At 41.5% G+C, this 19,120-nt stretch overlaps 1 protein-coding gene across 2 annotated transcripts; it reads left to right on the top strand.

The window, feature by feature from the left end:
* Window positions 1–305: 305 nt before the first annotated feature.
* LOC118396591 (SUMO-activating enzyme subunit 2-like) lies at window positions 306–14,048 on the top strand. 2 transcript variants are annotated; one of them, XM_035790884.2, is made up of 17 exons: window positions 306–526; window positions 3,140–3,223; window positions 3,589–3,659; window positions 3,791–3,855; window positions 4,628–4,725; window positions 4,896–5,017; window positions 5,196–5,263; window positions 5,395–5,516; window positions 5,670–5,769; window positions 5,957–6,105; window positions 6,278–6,371; window positions 6,542–6,654; window positions 9,112–9,267; window positions 9,723–9,819; window positions 12,147–12,252; window positions 12,332–12,468; window positions 12,681–14,048. In XM_035790884.2, the coding sequence occupies exons 1-17, from the start codon at window positions 380–382 to the stop codon at window positions 12,878–12,880; spliced, it is 1,929 nt and encodes a 642-aa protein (XP_035646777.1). In that variant the 5' UTR covers window positions 306–379; the 3' UTR covers window positions 12,881–14,048. The 2 variants fall into 2 exon arrangements, with proteins under 2 accessions (XP_035646777.1, XP_035646776.1); XM_035790883.2 differs by having other exon boundaries at window positions 307–526; window positions 4,625–4,725.
* The last annotated feature ends 5,072 nt before the right edge of the window (window positions 14,049–19,120 follow it).

Here is a 19,120-nt window from a genome sequence, read left to right as displayed (position 1 = left end):
GGTACCAGCTCATGTGGGAGGAAAGTGGATATTATTGCTAAGCAGGCTCTTAAACATCCTAATGTTGAGATGGAATTGTCAATCGGTAAAGCAGAAGCCAATGGATTAATAAGAACACTGCTTAAAAATAAGTGGCAAGAGTTGTGGAATAGGGAGAGTAAGGAAAGACACCTGTTTAAGATCCAGGAAAAGGTGGGGGCAGGGAGCTCCTCAGGCCGATATTGGATAGGATTTAGACCTTCACTGTCTCTGGTCCACACTCCTGTCCAGTTGGTGGCGGTAATGTACCCTAAAGTTGGTTGCCAACCGCCATATAAAATCCACAAAAGAAGAAGCTACTATCTCGTCCTCTACAGTTTCTGTCTTGAAGCGGTCAACAATGGTAACGTTACAACTAGTGGGGTCTCTCCGAAAAGAGCTCGCTGACTCCTTATCCACTTGCCGAGTGCTGGTGGTCGGAGCTGGAGGAATTGGCTGTGAGCTCTTGAAAAATGTTGTTCTCACCGGTTTCAAAAATATAGAAGTGGTAAGTCGTGCAGGGGGCTGACACTTGCCGGGGTGATATAAAGGGCCTAGCTGGCTAAATTGAGCTAATCTGAAAATAATTATATTCGAACATGTCTATATTTAAGTGGTGACGTTCTCTTTAGATATAGTCATGAATGAACATAACTACATAGTTAACAGTTGTCTCTTCATCTAAATTGCGCGCCATGTTCTGACTTTGTGGTCTGTAACGTTAGACAATACTAAGGAGTCTCATCTTTCCCGGTGTAACAGGGTTATATTGGTGATTCCCCTTGCCACTTTATTGTTAAGCCAATGGGTTTTTGGTTTGAGTTTGTCTTGCCTTCACCTACTCAACATGGCATCTTATTGGCTGGTTTGCGTAGCTTGCTTACGAGGGGGGATGTTCCAGTTAGAATCGTCCCAGTGAACAAGCACCAAACCAGCGGTAAGTTGTTGGTTGCAAAGCACCGTACGTCAAGAGTGATTTTATGCTCTCAAGTGATTATTTAAATGTACAATTTATATCAAATAGTTTGTAAATGTTATTCAAACATCACACATAAGATGCAGGGTTTTGGAGAATACTTGTTGTGCATTTTGTTGTAGAGAATTCACGCCAGTATTAGCTAGCAACTTACTGTGTCTGGTGGGGGGGGTTCATATATTTTGTACAGTGCGTGAGTGCAGAGTTGGATGGTGAGACGGGCATTGCATGACGTGCAATCTTGTGTCGTTCTTATCAGGTACATTGTTAAAGATATTATATTGTAATTGTATTATTTTGGTAACTGCCCAGTGAACAAGCACCAAACCAGCGTGCGTGAGTGCAGAGTTGGATGGTGAGACGGGCATTGCATGACGTGCAATCTTGTGTCGTTCTTATCAGAATAAAGCTACATGATTGGTGCTACATATTGGAGTTCCGTGTCGATGACTGATGTACACAACGCCAGAAGAGTACTGTTACACCGGTGTTGTGCCGAAAATCTCCCCTTCGTGTTCTTCATTGCTGCGATTTGCTGGCTAGTTGAGATTTCTGCTCTTCAATCCGTTGTCAGTTTAGCCTAAATTTCACTGTTCTTAGTAGCAGAAAGCATTTTTGTCTGCTGTTTTCGGTTTGGTTATTTGTTTCAATATGTCAAACCCCCCTCAGCGCCCGGTAAAATGCCACCCATGTCGCCCGTACCTAAATTCAGTCTTGAGAGGCCGAGTGCCCTCGGGGCGTTCCTAAATTCAGAGCGTTACGCTCTCTTAGCGTTAAGAGCGCAGACTGGACTCTGGTCTCGGAGTAGGTTTGATCTGGGTGTTCTGGCTGAGTGTGCCAGAGCGCAGAATAACTGATTAATTTATCAACACAAAATATCCGTTGAATAAGACCGGTGACAATAAACGTCAGCAAAAATGTTAAATGAAATTATTTTCAACAGCACAGTTAATCACTAACGACCTAGATAACATGAAAACAGCCTAACCAGCTCTGCTAGGGCAAATCAAAATGTATTTCTAACGTCGTGAATACAACAGGTGGAGCGTGAAATGCTTACTTACAAGCACTTAACCAACAATGCAGTTCAAGAAATAGAGTTAAGAAAATATTTACGAAATAAAGTTTTAAAAAATAAAACAAAAAGCAACACAATAAAATTACAAAAATAACGAGGCTATATGCAAGGGGTACCGAGTCTAGGTGCGGGAGTACAGGTTATTTGAGTTCATTTGCACATTTAGGTAGGGGTAAAGTTACTATGCATAGATTAGCAGCAGTGTAAAAACAGCCCTTTAATGAATTCTTCAGCAATCTTATAGCTTGGGGGTAGAAGCTGTTATTAAGGAGCCTTTTGGACCGAGACTTGGCGCTCCAGTACAGCTTTCCGTGCAGTAGCAGAGAGAACAGTCTACGATTTGGGTGACTGGAGTCTGACAATTTTGTAATTTTCTTCCTCTGTAAAAATGGTCAGAGTGAAGTGTTCTCTCAATTGTGCCTGGAAGCAGTTGTCTAGCTAGCTAACTCGAGACAGTTAGCTTGGGTGCTTGACTAGTTGTGAGGCCAGAACACCCAGGTCAACCCTCTCAGAAGAGAGCGCTCTGATGTCGAGTAGAGCGTCAGAGAGTATTTTACGAATGCACCTTTGGAGCCGGTGCGAGATGTGGGTCTGAAAATGTACCTCAATGCAGGGATGGAATATACCACTGCACTCCAAATGTTATCTTTATCGACACTGCTCCATGGAAGATTGAGATACTGTTGCTTTTTCCTGGAAAACTGCCCCTTTCTTCCTCATACTAGCTGGCAGTAGCCACAACGGCCATTCTGGAATGGCATGTCGTGTTGAACAACAAATGAGCTGATTGGCCTACACTGCCATTCCAAAATGTGTAGCTCAGTGTAAATAAGCTTAGCTGCAGGTTTGGTCAGTCATTGATCTTGCTTTGTACTCTACCCCTTAGGTGTTTTATAATGTGCATTTCTGTTAGGTAGCTAGATACATTGCTGCTTGTAGCAAATTCTTTCATACATTCACACTTTTAGTGAACCTGACAAAATGTTTTTAAAAAAAATGTTGTTGCAGCTATTAGTAATTGTCTAGTTAATTTGGATTTTAATTGGCTGTATCTGTGTTCCTTATAGATTGATCTGGACATTATTGATGTGAGCAACCTGAACAGACAGTTCCTGTTCCAGAAGAAACATGTGGGAAAGTCCAAGGCTCAGGTAGGGGACCCAATGTTTCTTTTCACAAACATGCATCACTGCTTGATCCTTTTGGTCCATTCTCACTTTTGCTGTAGGCTATGTAGCTATACAAGCAAAATACTATGTCAGGGGGAGGCAACTAGATTCAACTGCAGGCTGAAAAAACCCCCAAAAAAACAAACATTTCCCCCAGAGCCGATAGTCATGAGCAGATTTCCTAAATCAAAATAGTTTTATGCTGAACAACTGGTGATTTCTAGGCTTTTTGACCCAAAGCTACGTTTATTTTATTTATTATATATTTTTTATATTGTTACTTAAAAACTCTTGGGGGCTGCCTGTTGCCAACCCCTGCTATAAATGAACTTGTGGCTGTCTTGCAGGTGGCCAAAGAGAGTGTGCTGCAATTCTGTCCTACTGCCAATATCACGGCCTACCATGACAGCATCATGAAGTAAGTCAACTGGCTATTGTAGTTATGTGCATGATTGTTCATTGTGCATATGATATTATATTGTGTGTGTTTGTCACCATGAGTTGCCGATGGGGAAACTGAGATGTCCTTGGTCTGTTTGTCCTTCCCAGTCCAGATTACAATGTGGAATTCTTCAGGAACTTCATGCTTGTAATGAATGCCTTGGACAATCGAGGTATAGTGGAATCTCAATGCCTTCCTAATGAAACCCTCAATACTGATCCCTAGTCAATTAGTCTGTAGAGTATATTTATATTTTCCCAATTATTATGGTCCTTGTCTTACCGCCAGCCAATGTTCCCTATAAGCTGCGTGCAGTAGCCCAAGACTGCTGTTCAGCTCCCGTGGACTGCCACACAGAAGAAATATAAGCCCATGGAGAGAAGCACGATATTGAACTTCACACACCTTTCTAGAGTTTTCCCTGTTAACACTCAACGTTTCCCATTACTCTGGCAATTGTGATTGAATCAACGCAATATTAGCCCCTTTCAATGCAACATACTGAAACAAAACAAACTATACAAGAGATTTTGTTGTATGCAGAACGCATTGGAGTAGGATTCTATTGAATTGACACGCACTACTCAGACCGTACTCTACACAGACTGGTGCGGCATAACCAATCAGAGCTGCAGTAGGCCTATATGCAAATGGATCAATGCGATATATGGATCTGTGGCATTTACTTTGAACTGAACTGTTGACAGCATGAGCGGTCCTGAGTAGATGCGCTTGTTTTTTGAGATCAAATCAAGAGCTGCATGTAGCCACGTTTGCACATTTTGTTAATATTTTTTTGCTAGTTAGTGAGTTATTAGCCCAGTTATAGATAATTTGTAGTCAGCAATAGGGGAGTGATTTCTTCCTACAAGAGCATAAAACATGTTTTTAAAAACATTTTGTGGAACATTGTTGCCAGCTGAATCTTTTCTTCCTTGCAGCAGCTCGTAACCATGTGAACAGGATGTGTCTTGCAGCTGACATTCCCCTTATTGAGAGTGGCACAGCTGGCTACCTTGGGCAGGTGACTGTTATTAAGAAGGTAAGAAACAGATTAAAAACATCTAAGGATGAGTTTAACAATTTGCTTGTGAATCACATGTGTGTAGTTGTCAACCACAACCTGTGAGTACCATTCATCCAATTGTTAATATTGAGCACTAATGTAACACATAACAGCCATCTCCCTCTTCTTGTTTTTATACACTACAGGGTCTTACTGAGTGCTATGAGTGCCAGCCCAAACCCACACAGAAAACATTCCCTGGCTGCACCATTCGCAACACCCCATCTGAGCCCATACATTGCATTGTGTGGGCCAAGTACCTTTTCAAGTAAGTTTAGTAAAGGCGCTTGTATCTCTCTCGTAGTAAACAATTGCAAAGTTGATTATTTTTCATTTTACCCAATAGGGGTTTAATGATGGGATTCCTGGCGTAGATCTGTTATTGCGATCAGGTTTGTTGAGCTGTCGTCCATGGTATTGACAATCCAGTTCTAACTCTACCTCAGCCAGCTTTTTGGAGAGGAAGATGCAGATCAAGAGGTGTCCCCTGACACAGCTGACCCAGAGCTTTCATGTGAGTATAACAAAGCACTTGAACATTCTCCAACTGCCACTCTCCCTGGTCTCCATGAGACTGAGTCGTGTGTACTCTGGGCTTCATTGGGATAATAAAAATGCCATTGGATATTTGTTGCCTATTCCCAGGGAACCCTGCAGACACTGAAGCCCGAGCCACAGCATCTGACCAGGATGGAGACATCAAACGTGTGTCCACTAAGGACTGGGCACGTTCCACTGACTACGACCCAGTCAAACTCTTCAACAAGGTACTGTAGGCTTAAGGGTGAGCAAGCATTTACTAGAGGACTGCTTGAATGTGGCCCCATGTCTTGTTGTCAAGCAGCTTATTACCCTAAGCTATGGGTATTAAAATGTATAGAAATAGCTACTAGTCCAGGACTATATTTGTGGTCCTCCAGCTTTTTAAAGATGACATCCAATACCTCCTGACCATGGACAAGCTATGGAAGAAGAGGAACGCCCCACTGCCTCTGGATTGGCTTGAGCATCAGAAACTTAGTAAGATATTAGCATCCTATATTATATTGCTCCAATTTGAATTAGATTTTTATTTTTATTTTTCAAAGAAATTGAATTAGAAAATATTCTAATACAAATTTAATTTGAATATTTTCTGATTCATTTTCTGGTCTTGTTATAGAAGCTTTGAGGTTTAGTTTTGTGATTCTCTCTGGTTATGTGATAGTGTGTCCCCAGGGGGTGACTGGGACTGGATTGAAGGACCAGCAGGTGTTGGGTGTGGCAGGCTACTGCCAGCTCTTCTCCCGCAGCGTGGACACCCTGCACTCCATGCTGGCTGACAAAGGGGATGGAGCAGAGCTTGTGTGGGACAAGGTGAGGACACAGGGAATGGATTTGGATGGGTAACTGTGCAGGGTCTAAACTGGAACACAATATATTATCACGGTACAACAGAACGGTGAAGATGATGCGCTCATAGTTTAAGCTTAAAGTTGCATTGCAAGTTCTTTGGCAGTCCATTTGATTGTCTTCCTCTTGTTGCTAGGATGACCCTCCAGCGATGGACTTTGTGACAGCAGCTGCCAACCTACGCATGTATATTTTCAGCATGAATATGAAGAGCCGTTTTGACATAAAGTGTGGGTATTTTTAGTGAAAGCTGTCTAGCATTTGTAAAAACAAAAAAAACTAAAAATGTATGTGTTATTTTGATTTATTATAAATAAGTGATTTTACTTTTGCTAAAAAAAAATTGCAAGGTCTGTTTCCTAGTAAGCTGTTAAGACGTGTTGTAAATTGTTCCTTGCAGCCATGGCAGGGAACATCATCCCAGCGATTGCCACGACCAATGCAGTCATTGCTGGCCTCATAGTGCTGGAGGCACTGAAGATTCTTTCGGGAGATGTGGAGCAGTGTCGCACGGTGAGAAATCAGGAGTGATCCTTTCTGCTAAGGGTGGTTCTAAGCCTTCAAACATTTTGTCATATTAACTAGGAACCAAACAGGACGAACCTGAACTTGTCCAAGACAAACTCTTGTTTTCGTTGCATACCATTTTCCATTTGGATCTAACTGCTTCCGTTGCTAAACGTTTTGCTATGGTGTGCAACTAATGAATACACCCCAGGGGAAGTTTGACAGTAGGAATGGGGAGCTATTTTCAAAACTCATAATTTTATGTACACAACACAGCATTTATTTCAAAATACATTTGGTGAAGGAACAGTTTTGTTGAAGCCCTCTTACCTGCCTGTCATTTTGTATCATTCCCTGTAATAGTAGCTGTGATGGTTGCCGTGTAACTGGGGGGCCCCTAAAGTCAAGGGCGCGGCAGGCCAGTCAACTTCTTCCACACCGATGTCGCGAAACCATTTCTGTATGAACCTCGCTTTGTACACGGGCAATTTCATGAAACAGGATGGGGCCTTCCCCAAACTGTTGCCACAAAGTTGGAAGCACAGAATTGTCTAGAATGTAATTGAATGCAGTAGCGTTAAGATTTCCCTTCGCTGGAACTAAGGGGCCTAGCCCGAACCATGAAAAACAGCCCCAGACCATTATTCCTCCTCCACCAAACTTTACAGATGGCAATATGCATTCGGGCAGGTACTGTTCTCCTGACATCCACCAAACACAGAATCGTCTGTTGGACTGCCGGATGGCTGAGTGTGATCCACCACTCCCAGAGGATGCATTTCCACTGCTCCAGAGTCCAATGGTGGTGAACTTTACACCAATCCAGCCGACACTTGGCATTGATCATTCCTCTTACTATTTTTATAATTTTTTAACTGCATTGTTTGAAAGAGATCGTAAGCAAGAATTTCACTGTAAATTCTACACCTGTTGTATTTGGTGCATGTGACCATAACATTTGAGTTATGTAGCATATAGGCATGGCCTATGCCAATGTGCACAAACAATGCCGGCAAGTTAATCTCTCTAAAGAGCCAGAAATAAATGTGATTTTTCTGGATCCTGCTTTGACATGCTGCACATAAAAATATCCATCATGCGTTCCCTGAACATGTTAGTTGAAATATCTAACTTTTGCCAGGTCTTACTTGGCACCGGGAAAAAGTAAGTCTAGAGCTCTCCTGCTTAGTTACTTTGCTTCAACGTATAGCCATTTTATACCTGTTTCACGGAATTAAGGAATTTATTAGACTTTTTGGTTGTAGGCTAATGTTATAGCATAATACCTCAGAGCGAGCTATTGAGTGTAGACTTTTGGTCCAGCTCTACCCTAGCACACTGCTCAACAGGACGTTGTTAATCTGACTCCTATGTGGCCTAGCTCTCCAGGTGGAGAGGAACTGCTATATATTTGACTTTAAGGCACTTTTTTCAGTCGTATCATTATGATATTGAGTGTCATTATACTAGGCTGGTTTTGGTATTGAACCCAAAATTCTGAACACTTAGTTTGTGATCTAGCTAATGAAAGGGCTCCCGAGTGGTGCAGTGGTCGAAGACACTGAAGTCACTACAGACCCTGGTTTGATTCCCTGCTGTATCACAACCGGCTGTGTTTGGGAGTCTCATAGGGCGGCACACAATTGACCCAGTGTCGTCAGGGTTTGGCCAGGGTAGGCCGTCATTGTAAATAAGAATTTGTTCTTAACTGACTTGCCTAGTTAAATAAAGGTTATAAAAATTATTAGCCCATCGGGGTAACTTAAACAAATGCAGATGGGCGACCCCATGCTTTACCCATCTATAACATTTACATTACATTACATTTAAGTCATTTAGCAGATGCTCTTATCCAGAGCGACTTACAAATTGGTGCATTCACCTTATGACATCCAGTGGAACAGCCACTTTACAATAGTGCATCTAAATCTTTTAAGGGGGGGGTGAGAAGGATTACTTTATCCTATCCTAGGTATTCCTTAAAGAGGTGGGGTTTCAGGTGTCTCCGGAAGGTGGTGATTGACTCCGCTGTCCTGGCGTCGTGAGGGAGTGTGTTCCACCATTGGGGAGCCAGAGCAGCGAACAGTTTTGACTGGGCTGAGCGGGAACTGTACTTCCTCAGTGGTAGGGAGGCCTAACCTAGCCACTATGCTACATCAGTAAGCCTAAAATGGCACACCTGCCTGATAATATAAACTATAGCCTTTTGATGAAAGTCAGCCCAAAAAAATACAACTTTTTGCCAATATGTGCTCATTTCTGGAGAGGAATATTGGTCTGTGGTGCGTGCAGATATCAAGTTGGTATTAATTTGCATTCCAAGTGCCATTAAAATGTAGCGTCATTGAACCTGCAGATACCCTGTGGTTGTGAATAATTGAATGGCAATTTAGGGCTGTTTTAGTGTATAGCTAGTGTGATCTGAAACCTATTCAAATGTCCATTCCTGTATTGTCTTTCTAGATCTTCCTGAACAAGCAGCCCAACCCCAGGAAAAAGTTGCTGGTTCCGTGTGCTTTGGACCCACCAAGTGCCAACTGTTATGTGTGTGCCAGCAAGCCAGAAGTCACAGTCAAACTGAATGTGCACAAAACTCTTGTGCTGGCCCTACAAGACAAGGTAATGTATGGCTTTCTGGCTCCTTTTTCATGTAACCATGCTTACAATCATACTGATAAAGCCAGACAAATGCACAGACTGAGACATTTTTGACAAGGGAGGAAGAGATAAAGCCATGTAGATATTGACTAGTGGGTTGCATGTAAAATCTAAACAAAACAAATCTTGTTTCGTTGTTGCAAACATGACAGAGTGAAATGTGATCAGCATATTTAACCTTTTTTTAATACTGTTATTTAACTAGGCAAGTCGGTTAAGAACAAATTTTTATTTTCAATGACTGCCTAGGAACAGTGGGTTAACTGCCTTGTTCAGGTGTAGAACAACATATTTTTACCTTGTTGACTTGGATTCGATCTTGCGACCTTTCTGTTACTAGTCCAACGCTCTAACCACTAGGCTACCTGCCACTCCATAACCATGTGTTCAGCTAAAGACTCTTGTTTCTTTGTTAGATATTAAAGGAGAAGTTTGGGATGGTGGCGCCAGATGTGCAGATCGAGGATGGGAAAGGGACAATCCTTATCTCCTCTGAGGAGGGTGAAACAGAAGGTATGAGACAATCACAGAACATTATCAGACTGTCCCAAAGGAGACCATTAGAGGACTGCATATTGCACTCAACAGTTAAGGGTTTGCATTTGAAATATTTGTACTGTTCGAATAATATCATGACATTCATTCGGATAGTCGAAATGCATGTTTTTGTAAAACTGCTCTTGTTTGCTGTGTGACTCTGGAGAGCTGCAGCAGGGTGGGGGAAGGGCCGGTATATGTGAGAGATGGGATGGATAGACAGAGAGTGAAAGTAGCCATAGTCATGCTAGTTTGACAAACTTGCTGCTATAGGTTATCTATCATACCATCTGGTAGTGCCTGTTTTAACTACAGTGGCAAGAAAAAGTATGTGAACCCTTTGGAATTACCTGGACTTCTGCATAAATTGGTCATAAAATTTGATCTGATCTTTATCTAAGTCACAACAATAGACAAACGCAGTCTGCTTAAACTAACACTATATGTTTTCATGTCTTATTGAGCACACTGTGTAAACATTCACAGATCAAGGTGGGGAAAGTATGTGAACCCTTGGTTTTAATAACTGGTTGACCCTACTTTGGCAGCAATAACCTCAAGCAAATGTTTTCTGTAGTTGTGGCTCAGACCTGCACAATGGTCAGGAGGGATTTTTGACCAGTCCTCTTTATAAAACTGTTTCAGTTCAGCAAAATTCTTGGTATGTCTGGTGTGAAGCTCTCTCTTGAGGTCATGCCACAGCATCTCAATCGGGTTGAGGTCAGGACTCTGACTGTGCCACTCCAGAAGGCGTATTTCCATCTGTTGAAGCCATTCTGTTGTTGATTTGCTTCTGTGTTTGGGTTGTTGTCCTGTTACATCACCCAACTTCTGTTTAGCTTCAATTGGTGGACAGATAGCCTTCCATATTCTCCTGCAATATGTCTTGATAAACTTGAATTCATTTTTCTGTCAACGATAGCAAGGTGTCCAGGCCCTGAGGCAGCAAAGCAGCACCAAACCATGATGCTCCCTCCACCATATTTTACAGTTGGGATGTTGGTGTGCTGTGCCTTTTTCCTTCCACAGTGTTGTGTGTTCCTGCCAAACAACTCTACTTTAGACAATTTGTGTTACTGTGGACCGATGAACATCAAGGCTTTTAGAGATACTTTTGTGTAACCCTTTCCAGCTTTATGCAAGTCAGCGATTTTTAATCTTGAATCTTCTGAGATCTCTTTTGTTCAAGGCATGGTTCACATCATGCAATGCTTCATGTGAATAGCAAACTCATAATTTTGTGAGTTTTTACAGGGCAAGGCAGCTCTAACCAGTATCTCCAATCTGGTCTCAATGATTGTATTCCAGGTTAGCTGACTCCTGATTCCAGTGAGCTTTTAGAGAGGTTATTAGCCAAGGGGTTCACATACTTTTTCCAACCTACACTGTGAATGTTTAAATGATCTATTCAGTATAGACAAGAAAAATACAATGATTTGTGTGATTTAGTTTAAGCAGACTGTTTGTCTGTGATTTTGATGAAGATCAGATCAAATTTTGTTACCAATTTATGCAGAAATCCAGAATTCCAAAGCGTTCACATACATTTTCTTGACACTGTACGTCAAATCGACAAAGTAGCTAGCTAGCAAGGCTAATTGAGGCACTCTCCGAACTGCTTACCCCTCCAAGAGGGAGGCAAGCTTACATGAGAGATGAGATTCTTAGCTCTACTCCCTTAAAGCATTAACACAATCAAGAACCGATTCTTACCCGTTTTCACTGCCTACATGTGTCTTAAAATAGGTGAGCGATATGATCTTTAGAGCCTAAACAGACTGAACAACAAGGAGACAGGTTAAATAGTATTTATTTTTTTATCCTTGAAACAATTGAGACATTGTATGTGTGCCATTCAGAGGGTGAATGGGCAAGACAAAATATTTAAGTGCCTTTTGAACAGGGTATGGTAGTAGGTGCAAGCCCGGGCGCACTGGTTTGTGTCAAGAAATGCAACACTGCTGGGTTTTTCAAGCTCTATAGTTTCCCGTGTATCAAGAATGGTCAACCACCCAAAGGACATCCAGCCAACTTGACACAACTGTGGGAATATTGGGAGTCAACATGCCAGCATCCCTGTGGAAAGTTTTCCACACCTTGTAGATGGTTATTGCAGCAGACCACCGGGTTGCACTTCTTCTATCAGCTAAAAACAGTGGGCACACGATCACCAACATGAATACTCTTGCAAATAATCCGATACTAACTGTTGGGATATTTGATTAACTGTGCCCACCCCTAAACAGTATACTCTCTTATCATCAGTATACAAATATTTTAATGCACCATTCTCTTCTCCATAGCAAACAACTGCAAGTTCCTGTCTGACTTTGCGATTCGAAATGGCAGCCGTCTGCAAGTGGATGACTTTCTGCAGGATTACACACTCCTGGTTAATGTGATTCACTGGTAAGAGAAGGATGTATTTCTCTGTGTGCTGTATTCGCCTTTGTATTTCCCTAATGTAAATGTATTTCTGCTGAAAAAGTGAAAACTTGGAGAAGGATGTGGAATTTGAGGTGGTGGGTGATGCACCTGACAAGGCCCCAACCAGGTCACAAGAAGAGGGAAAGAACGTTGCCAATGGCAACAAAGTATCTTCAGAACTGTCCACCTCTTCCGAAGGTGAGCAAAACTGACATTGTCTACAGAAATGAACTATTTTAGACTACATCTGATAATTCAAATCCTGGTCATAAGTAATCAGTCCGGTCCTTAAACCATTTGTTTATAGTGCTTAGAATGAGGCAATGTTTCTTCTGTAGTTGAATGTAAACTCTAAAGGGGTACAGGTAAATCTGACTTTGTTTTCCTCTTGCTTTCCTTTCACCTCTTAGCTCATGCTGAACAGAATGACATTCTGCTAGTTGATTCAGACGAGGAGGCGCCGTCCTCCAGCACTTTGGCTGTCAGCATGGAGTCAGGAGGCCACAAGAGGAAGCTCCATGATGCTGAGACAGGCGAGGCCTCAGCTAAGCGCCAACACCTGAGTCAACCCTCAGCTGATGATGATAATGACATCATTGCGCTGGACTAGCATGTCTCAACACCCCCCCCCCCCCGTTAGAAGGGAACTATTTTCATGCGCCATTCCGCTTACCAAACATTTGTAAATAATAATGTCCAAAACTTACATTTTCTGGTTATTTGGGGTCAACAGAGTACTGTTTACAGTGGAAATTTTGATACATTGCATCTATTTGCGATAAAATATTTAAGATTTTTTTTAAATAATGTATTTGTTTTGTCACAAGTCGGGTGTGTTTTTTGGGGGGGGGGGGAGATTGAAAGAAACATTTTAAAAGGTGCTACAGCTAGAATGTCTCCTCTATGTGGAAGCAGGTGAATTGCAACTGCAATAGGCATTCAAAGCAAATCTCCCCCTCCCATTCATCCCATTTCCCTGTAGAATTAGTAATGTGCTAACCCTTCACCTTTTATTTAACCAGGTAGGCTAGTTGAGGACAAGTTCTCATTTACAACTGCAACCTGGCCAAGATAAAGCAAAGCAGTTTGACACATACAACAGTTACACATGGAATCAACAAACATACAAGTCTATACACAGTGTGTGCAAATAAGGGAGGTATAAGGCAATAAATAGGCCATGGTGGCGAAGTACTTACAATATAGCAATTAAACACTGGAGTGATAGATGTGCAAGTAGAGATACTGGGGTACAAAGGAGCAAGATAAATAAATACAGTTTGGGGATGAGGTAGTTGGCTGGGCTATTTACAGGTGCAGTGATCTGTGAGCTCGTGGGGGAGATATGGGTCTTCAACTTCATCCCCCCCCCATTTTTTTTCCCCTTCAGTTATATTAAAAAATATATATATTTTTGGAAGGTACAATGCTTCCCAACACTATTCTGTTTTCTCACATAAACTGAAATTGAGCGAACCATGTAGAATTTTTGCAACTAGGAAAAGTGACTTCTACATTGGCCAATTGACCCATCCTAGATAACACAGCCACAAAGTCAAATTGGCTTACCCATTCTGACAACAGATACTGCTCTGGTAGGAGAAATCAATAGGTGAATATCACTGCGAATCACAACACTGGCAAGTAAGTAATACTGTGAACCACTATTACTGCAGATACAGTTAGTCGGAAGTTTACATACACTTAGGTTGGAGTCATTAACTTGTTTTTCAACCACTCCACAAATTTGTTATTAATAAAATAGTTTTGGCATGTTGGTTAGGACATTACTTTGTGCATGACAAGTCATTTTCCAACAATTGTTTACAGACATTTCACTTATAATTCACTGTATCACAATTCCAGTGGGTCAGAAGTTTACATACACTAAGTTGACAGTGCCTTTAAACACCTTGGAAAATTCCAGAAAATGAAGTCATGGCTTTAGAAGCTTCTGATAGGCTAATTGACATAATTTCAGTCAGTTGGATGTGTAGATGTATTTCAAGGCCTACCTTCAAACTCTGTACCTCTTTGCTTGACATCATGGCAAAATCCAAATAAATCAGCCAGTACCTCAGAACAATTGTAGACCTCCACAAGTCTGGTTCATCCTTGGGAGCAATTTCCAAAATGCCTGAAGGTACCACCGTCATCTGTACAAACAATAGTACGCAAGTATAAACACCATGGGACCACGCAGCCGTCATACCGCTCAGGAAGGAGATGCGTTCTGTCTTCTAGCGATGATTGTACTTGGTGTGAAAAGTGCAAATCAATCCTAGAACAACAGCAAAGGACCTTGTGAAGATATTGGCGGAAACATGTACAAGAGTATCTATATCCACAGAAAAACTAGTCCTATATTGATATACTTGAAAGGCCGCTCAGCAAGGAAGAATGCCACTGCTCCAAAACTGCCATAAAAAAGCTAGACTACGGTTTGCAACTGCACATCTTTGTCCCGATCGTACTTTTTGGAGAAAAAAAGTACGGTCTGATGAAACAAAAATATAACTGTTCGGCCATATTGGCCATCGTTATGTTTGGAGGAAAAAGGGGGATGCTTGCAAGCCGAAGAACACCATCCCAACCGTGAAGCACGGGGGTGGACGCATCATGTTGTGGGGGTGCTTTGCTACAAGAGGGACTGGTGCACTTCACAAAATAGATAGCATCATGGGGTAGGAAAATTATGTGGATATATTGAAGCAACATCTCAAGACATCAGTTAAAGCTTGGTCGCAAGTGGGTCTTCCAAATGGACAACTCCAATACCTTGACCTTGTTGTTCTTAAGCCATTTTGCAACAACTTTGGAAGTATGCTTGGGGTCATTCCCAAGCATACTTCCAAAGTTGTTGCAAAATGGCTTAAGAACAACAAGGTCAAGGTATTGGAGTTAATAATAATAATATGCCATTTAGCAGACGCTTTTATCCAAAGCGACTTACATCACAAAGCCCTGACCTCAATCCTATAGAAAATTTGTGGGCAGAACTGAACAATTTTGTGCGAGCAAGGACACCTCCAAACCTAACTCAGTTACACCAGCTCTGGAGGAATGGGCCAAAATTCACCCAACTTATTGTGGAAGGCTGCCCAAAACATTTGACCCAAGTTAAACAATTTAAAGGCAATGCAACCAAATACTATGAGTTTATGTAAACTTCTGACCCACCGGGAATGTGATTAAATAAATAAAAGCTGAAATAAATCACTCTTCTATTCTGACATTTCACATTCTTCAAATAAAGTGGTGATCCTAACTGACCTAAAACAGGGAATTATTACTAGGATTAAATGTCAGGAATTGTGAAAAACTGAGTTTAAATGTATTTGGCTTTATTTATACATTTGTTTTTCATGTGGTTTATAGTTTGATCCATCCTAGCTGGGCCTTGACCTCCCTTTGGACCAAGTAGGTAACGACAGAATAAACGCTTACAGATCTAATGACCCAAAACTTGTTTTCTTAAGCTTTAGCATACACAGTATTACTAGTATACATAATATATCAGAATTGCGCTGCCTGTGTCAACCACTGATGACCATTACAGTGTACAATTGTGGCCAAAAGTTTTGAGAATGACACAAATATTAATTTTCAAAGTCTGCTGCCTCAGTTTGTATGATGGCAATTTGCATATACTCCAGAATGTTATGAAGAGTGATCAGATGAATTGCAATTAATTGCAAAGTCCCTCATTGCCATGCAAATGAACTGAATCCCCCCCCCAAAAAAAATAATAATAATTCCGCTGCATTTCAGCCCTGCCACAAAAGGACCAGCTGACATCATGTCAGTGATTCTATTGTTAACACAGGTGTGAGGGTTGACGAGGACAAGGCTGGAGATCACTCTATCATGCTAATTGAGTTCGAATAACAGACTGGAAGCTTCAAAAGGAGGATGGTGCTTGGAATCATTGTTCTTCCTCTGTCAACCAAGGTTACCTGCAAGGAAACACGTGCCGTCATCATTGCTTTGCACAAAAAGGGCTTCACAGGAAAGGATATTGCTGCCAGTAAGATTGCACCTAAATCAACCATTTATCGGATCATCAAGAACTTCAAGGAGAGCGGTTCAATGGTTGTGAAGAAGGCTTCAGGGAGCCCAAGAAAGTCCAGCAAGTGCCAGGACTGTCCTAAAGTTGATTCTACTGTGGGATCGGGGCACCACAAGTACAGAGCTTGCTCAGGATTGGCAGCAGGCAAGTGTGAGTGTATCTGCATGCACAGTGAGGCAAGGACTTTTGGCGGGTGGCCTGGTGTCAAGAAGGGCAGCAAAGAAGCCACTTCTCTCCAGGAAAAACATCAGGGACAAACTGATATTCTGCAAAAGGTACAGGGAATGGACTGCTGAGGACTGGGGTAAAGTCATTTTCTCTGATGAATCCTCTTTCCGATTGTTTGGGGCATTCGGAAAAAAGCTTGTCCGGAGAAGACAAGGTGAGCGCTGTGTCATGCCAGCAGTAAAGCATCTCGAGACCATTTATGTGTGGGGTTGCTTCTCAGCCAAGGGAGTGGGCTCACTCACAATTCCTAAGAACACAGCCATGAATAAAGAATGGTACGAACACATCCTCCGAGAGCAACTTCTACCAGCCATCCAGGAATAGTTTGGTGATGAACAATGCCTTTTCCAGCATGATGGAGCACCTTGCCATAAGGCAAAAGTGATAACTAAGTGGCTCGGGGAACAAAATATTGATATTTTGGTTCCATGGTCAGGAAACTCCCCAGACCTTAATCCCATTGAGAACGTGTGGTCAATCCTCAAGAGGCGGGTGGAAAAACAAAAAAACACATTCTGACAAGCATTGATTATTCAAGAATGGGCTGCCATCAGTCAGGATGTGGCCCAGAAGTTAATTCACAGCATGCCAAGGCGGATTGCAGAGGTCTTAAAAAAGAAGGGTCAACACTGCAAACATGGACTCTTTGCATCAACTTTATGTAATTGTCAATAAAAGCCTTTGACAATGCTTGTAATTATACTTCAGTATTCCATAGTAACATCTGATAAAAAATATCTAAAAAAGACACGGAAGCAGCAAACTTTGTGGAAATTAATATTTGTGTCATTCTCAACTTTTGGCCACGACTGTACATACAGTGCCTTAAAGTATTCATACCCTTGGCTTATTTCACAATTTTGTTGTATTACAGCCTGAATTCAAAATGGATTAAATATACTTTTTTCTCACCCATTTACACACAATGCCCCATAATGACAAAGGGAAATCATGTTTTTAGAAATGTGTGCATCTATGAAATAGATTTATGTCAAAACTGGAACTTGTCCACATTCACTGTCTTGCTTTATTTGATCCCATATTTTACAAGGTAAGTTGACTGAGAACACATTATTTACATTAACGACCTGGGGAATTGTTACAGGCGAGAGGGGGGTGAATGAGCCAATTGGAAGCTGGGGATGATTAGGTGGCCATGATGGTATGAGGGCCAGATTGGGAATTTAGTTAGGACACAATGGGATATTTAGTGGCAACAGAGTCAAGACACCTATTTACCATCCCATTCAAAAGACCGTATCCTAACCGGGAAAAATCCCCCAATCACTGCCGCATTGGGATATTATTATTTATTTTTTTAGACCAGAGGAAAAAGTGCCTCCTACTGGCCCTCCAATACCACTTCCAGCCACATCTGGTCTCCCATCCAGGGATCAACCATAACCAACCCTGCTTGGCTTCAGAGGAAGCCAGCAGTGGTATGCTGCAGTCACTACAAAGATATGGGTGTCCTGCCTAACTCAAATGGTAAACAAATCCAGTGTAGATTTGGCTTTGTGTTTTATATTATTGTCCTGCTGAAAGGTGAATTTATCTCCCAGTGTCTGGTGGAAAGCAGACTGAACCAGGGTTTCCTCTAGGATTTTGCCTGTGCTTAGCTCAACTTGTGGAGTATCTATCAGTTTTCCACAATTACAGCTGTTTTAAAGTCACCATTAACCTCATTGTGAAATCCCAAAGTGGTTTCCTTCCTCTCCGGCAACTGAGTTAGGAAGGACGCCTGTACCTTTGTAGTGACTGGGTGTATTGATACACCCTCCAAAGTGTAATCAATAAGTTCACCATGCTCAAAGGGATATTTTTTTCTTGTCTGCTGTTATTTATTTTTCGCCATCAATGGGTGATTCATTTTTTATTTTTTTGAGCATTGGAAAACCTCCCTGGTCTTTGTGGTTGAATCTGTGTTTGAAATTCACTGCTCAACTGAGGGACCATACAGATTATTGTATGTGTTGGGTATAGAGATGAGGTAGTCGATCAGAAATCATGTTAAACACTAATATTGCACACAATGTCCATGCAACTTATTCTGTGCAAGGCAACTAGGCAACATTTTAGTCCTGAACTTATTTAGGCTTGCCATTACAAAGGGGTTGAATAGTGAGTGACTCAAAAATATTTCAGCTTTTTATTTTTATATAGATAGATTTTTTTTTTTTAAATAAACACATAATTCCACTTTGTGCAGGCCAGTGACGAAAAAAATCTTAGATTAATCCATTTCAAATTCAGTGGGACAAAATGTGTAAAAAGTCAGTGGGTGTGAATACTTTCAGAAGGTATATGTTTGGAACTTCTGTACTTTGCAGTTGTTTTTACTGGATATAACACGTGTTACTGTGAAGCCCTTTCATTGCTTGGTTTTTGGTTTGACAATAAGTGATGTCTTGTTTTTGCCACAGTTCTTTATAAATGGTTCAGATGGAGAAAACACCTCATTATATAGCATTTACAACTGGATACTTTTACAGCCATGATTTCCAGAACAGCAAATATGTTTCATAATGTCCTTCTCACCTTGAGATAGTATTT

The sequence above is a fragment of the Oncorhynchus keta genome, chromosome 17 (genome assembly GCF_023373465.1).
Source record: "Oncorhynchus keta strain PuntledgeMale-10-30-2019 chromosome 17, Oket_V2, whole genome shotgun sequence".
NCBI lineage: Eukaryota > Metazoa > Chordata > Actinopteri > Salmoniformes > Salmonidae > Oncorhynchus > Oncorhynchus keta.
This window is presented reverse-complemented; position numbering and strand designations above follow the sequence as displayed.

Bases quoted from the DNA above. Each gene is read 5' to 3' on its own strand.
- LOC118396591 (XM_035790883.2), top strand. From the start codon at position 380: ATGGTAACGTTACAACTAGTGGGGTCTCTCCGAAAAGAGCTCGCTGAC. The intron at 5,264-5,394 runs GTGAGTATAACA...GCCTATTCCCAG, and splicing joins AGCTGACCCAGAGCTTTCAT to GGAACCCTGCAGACACTGAA. The intron at 5,770-5,956 runs GTAAGATATTAG...GTTATGTGATAG, and splicing joins GCTTGAGCATCAGAAACTTA to TGTGTCCCCAGGGGGTGACT.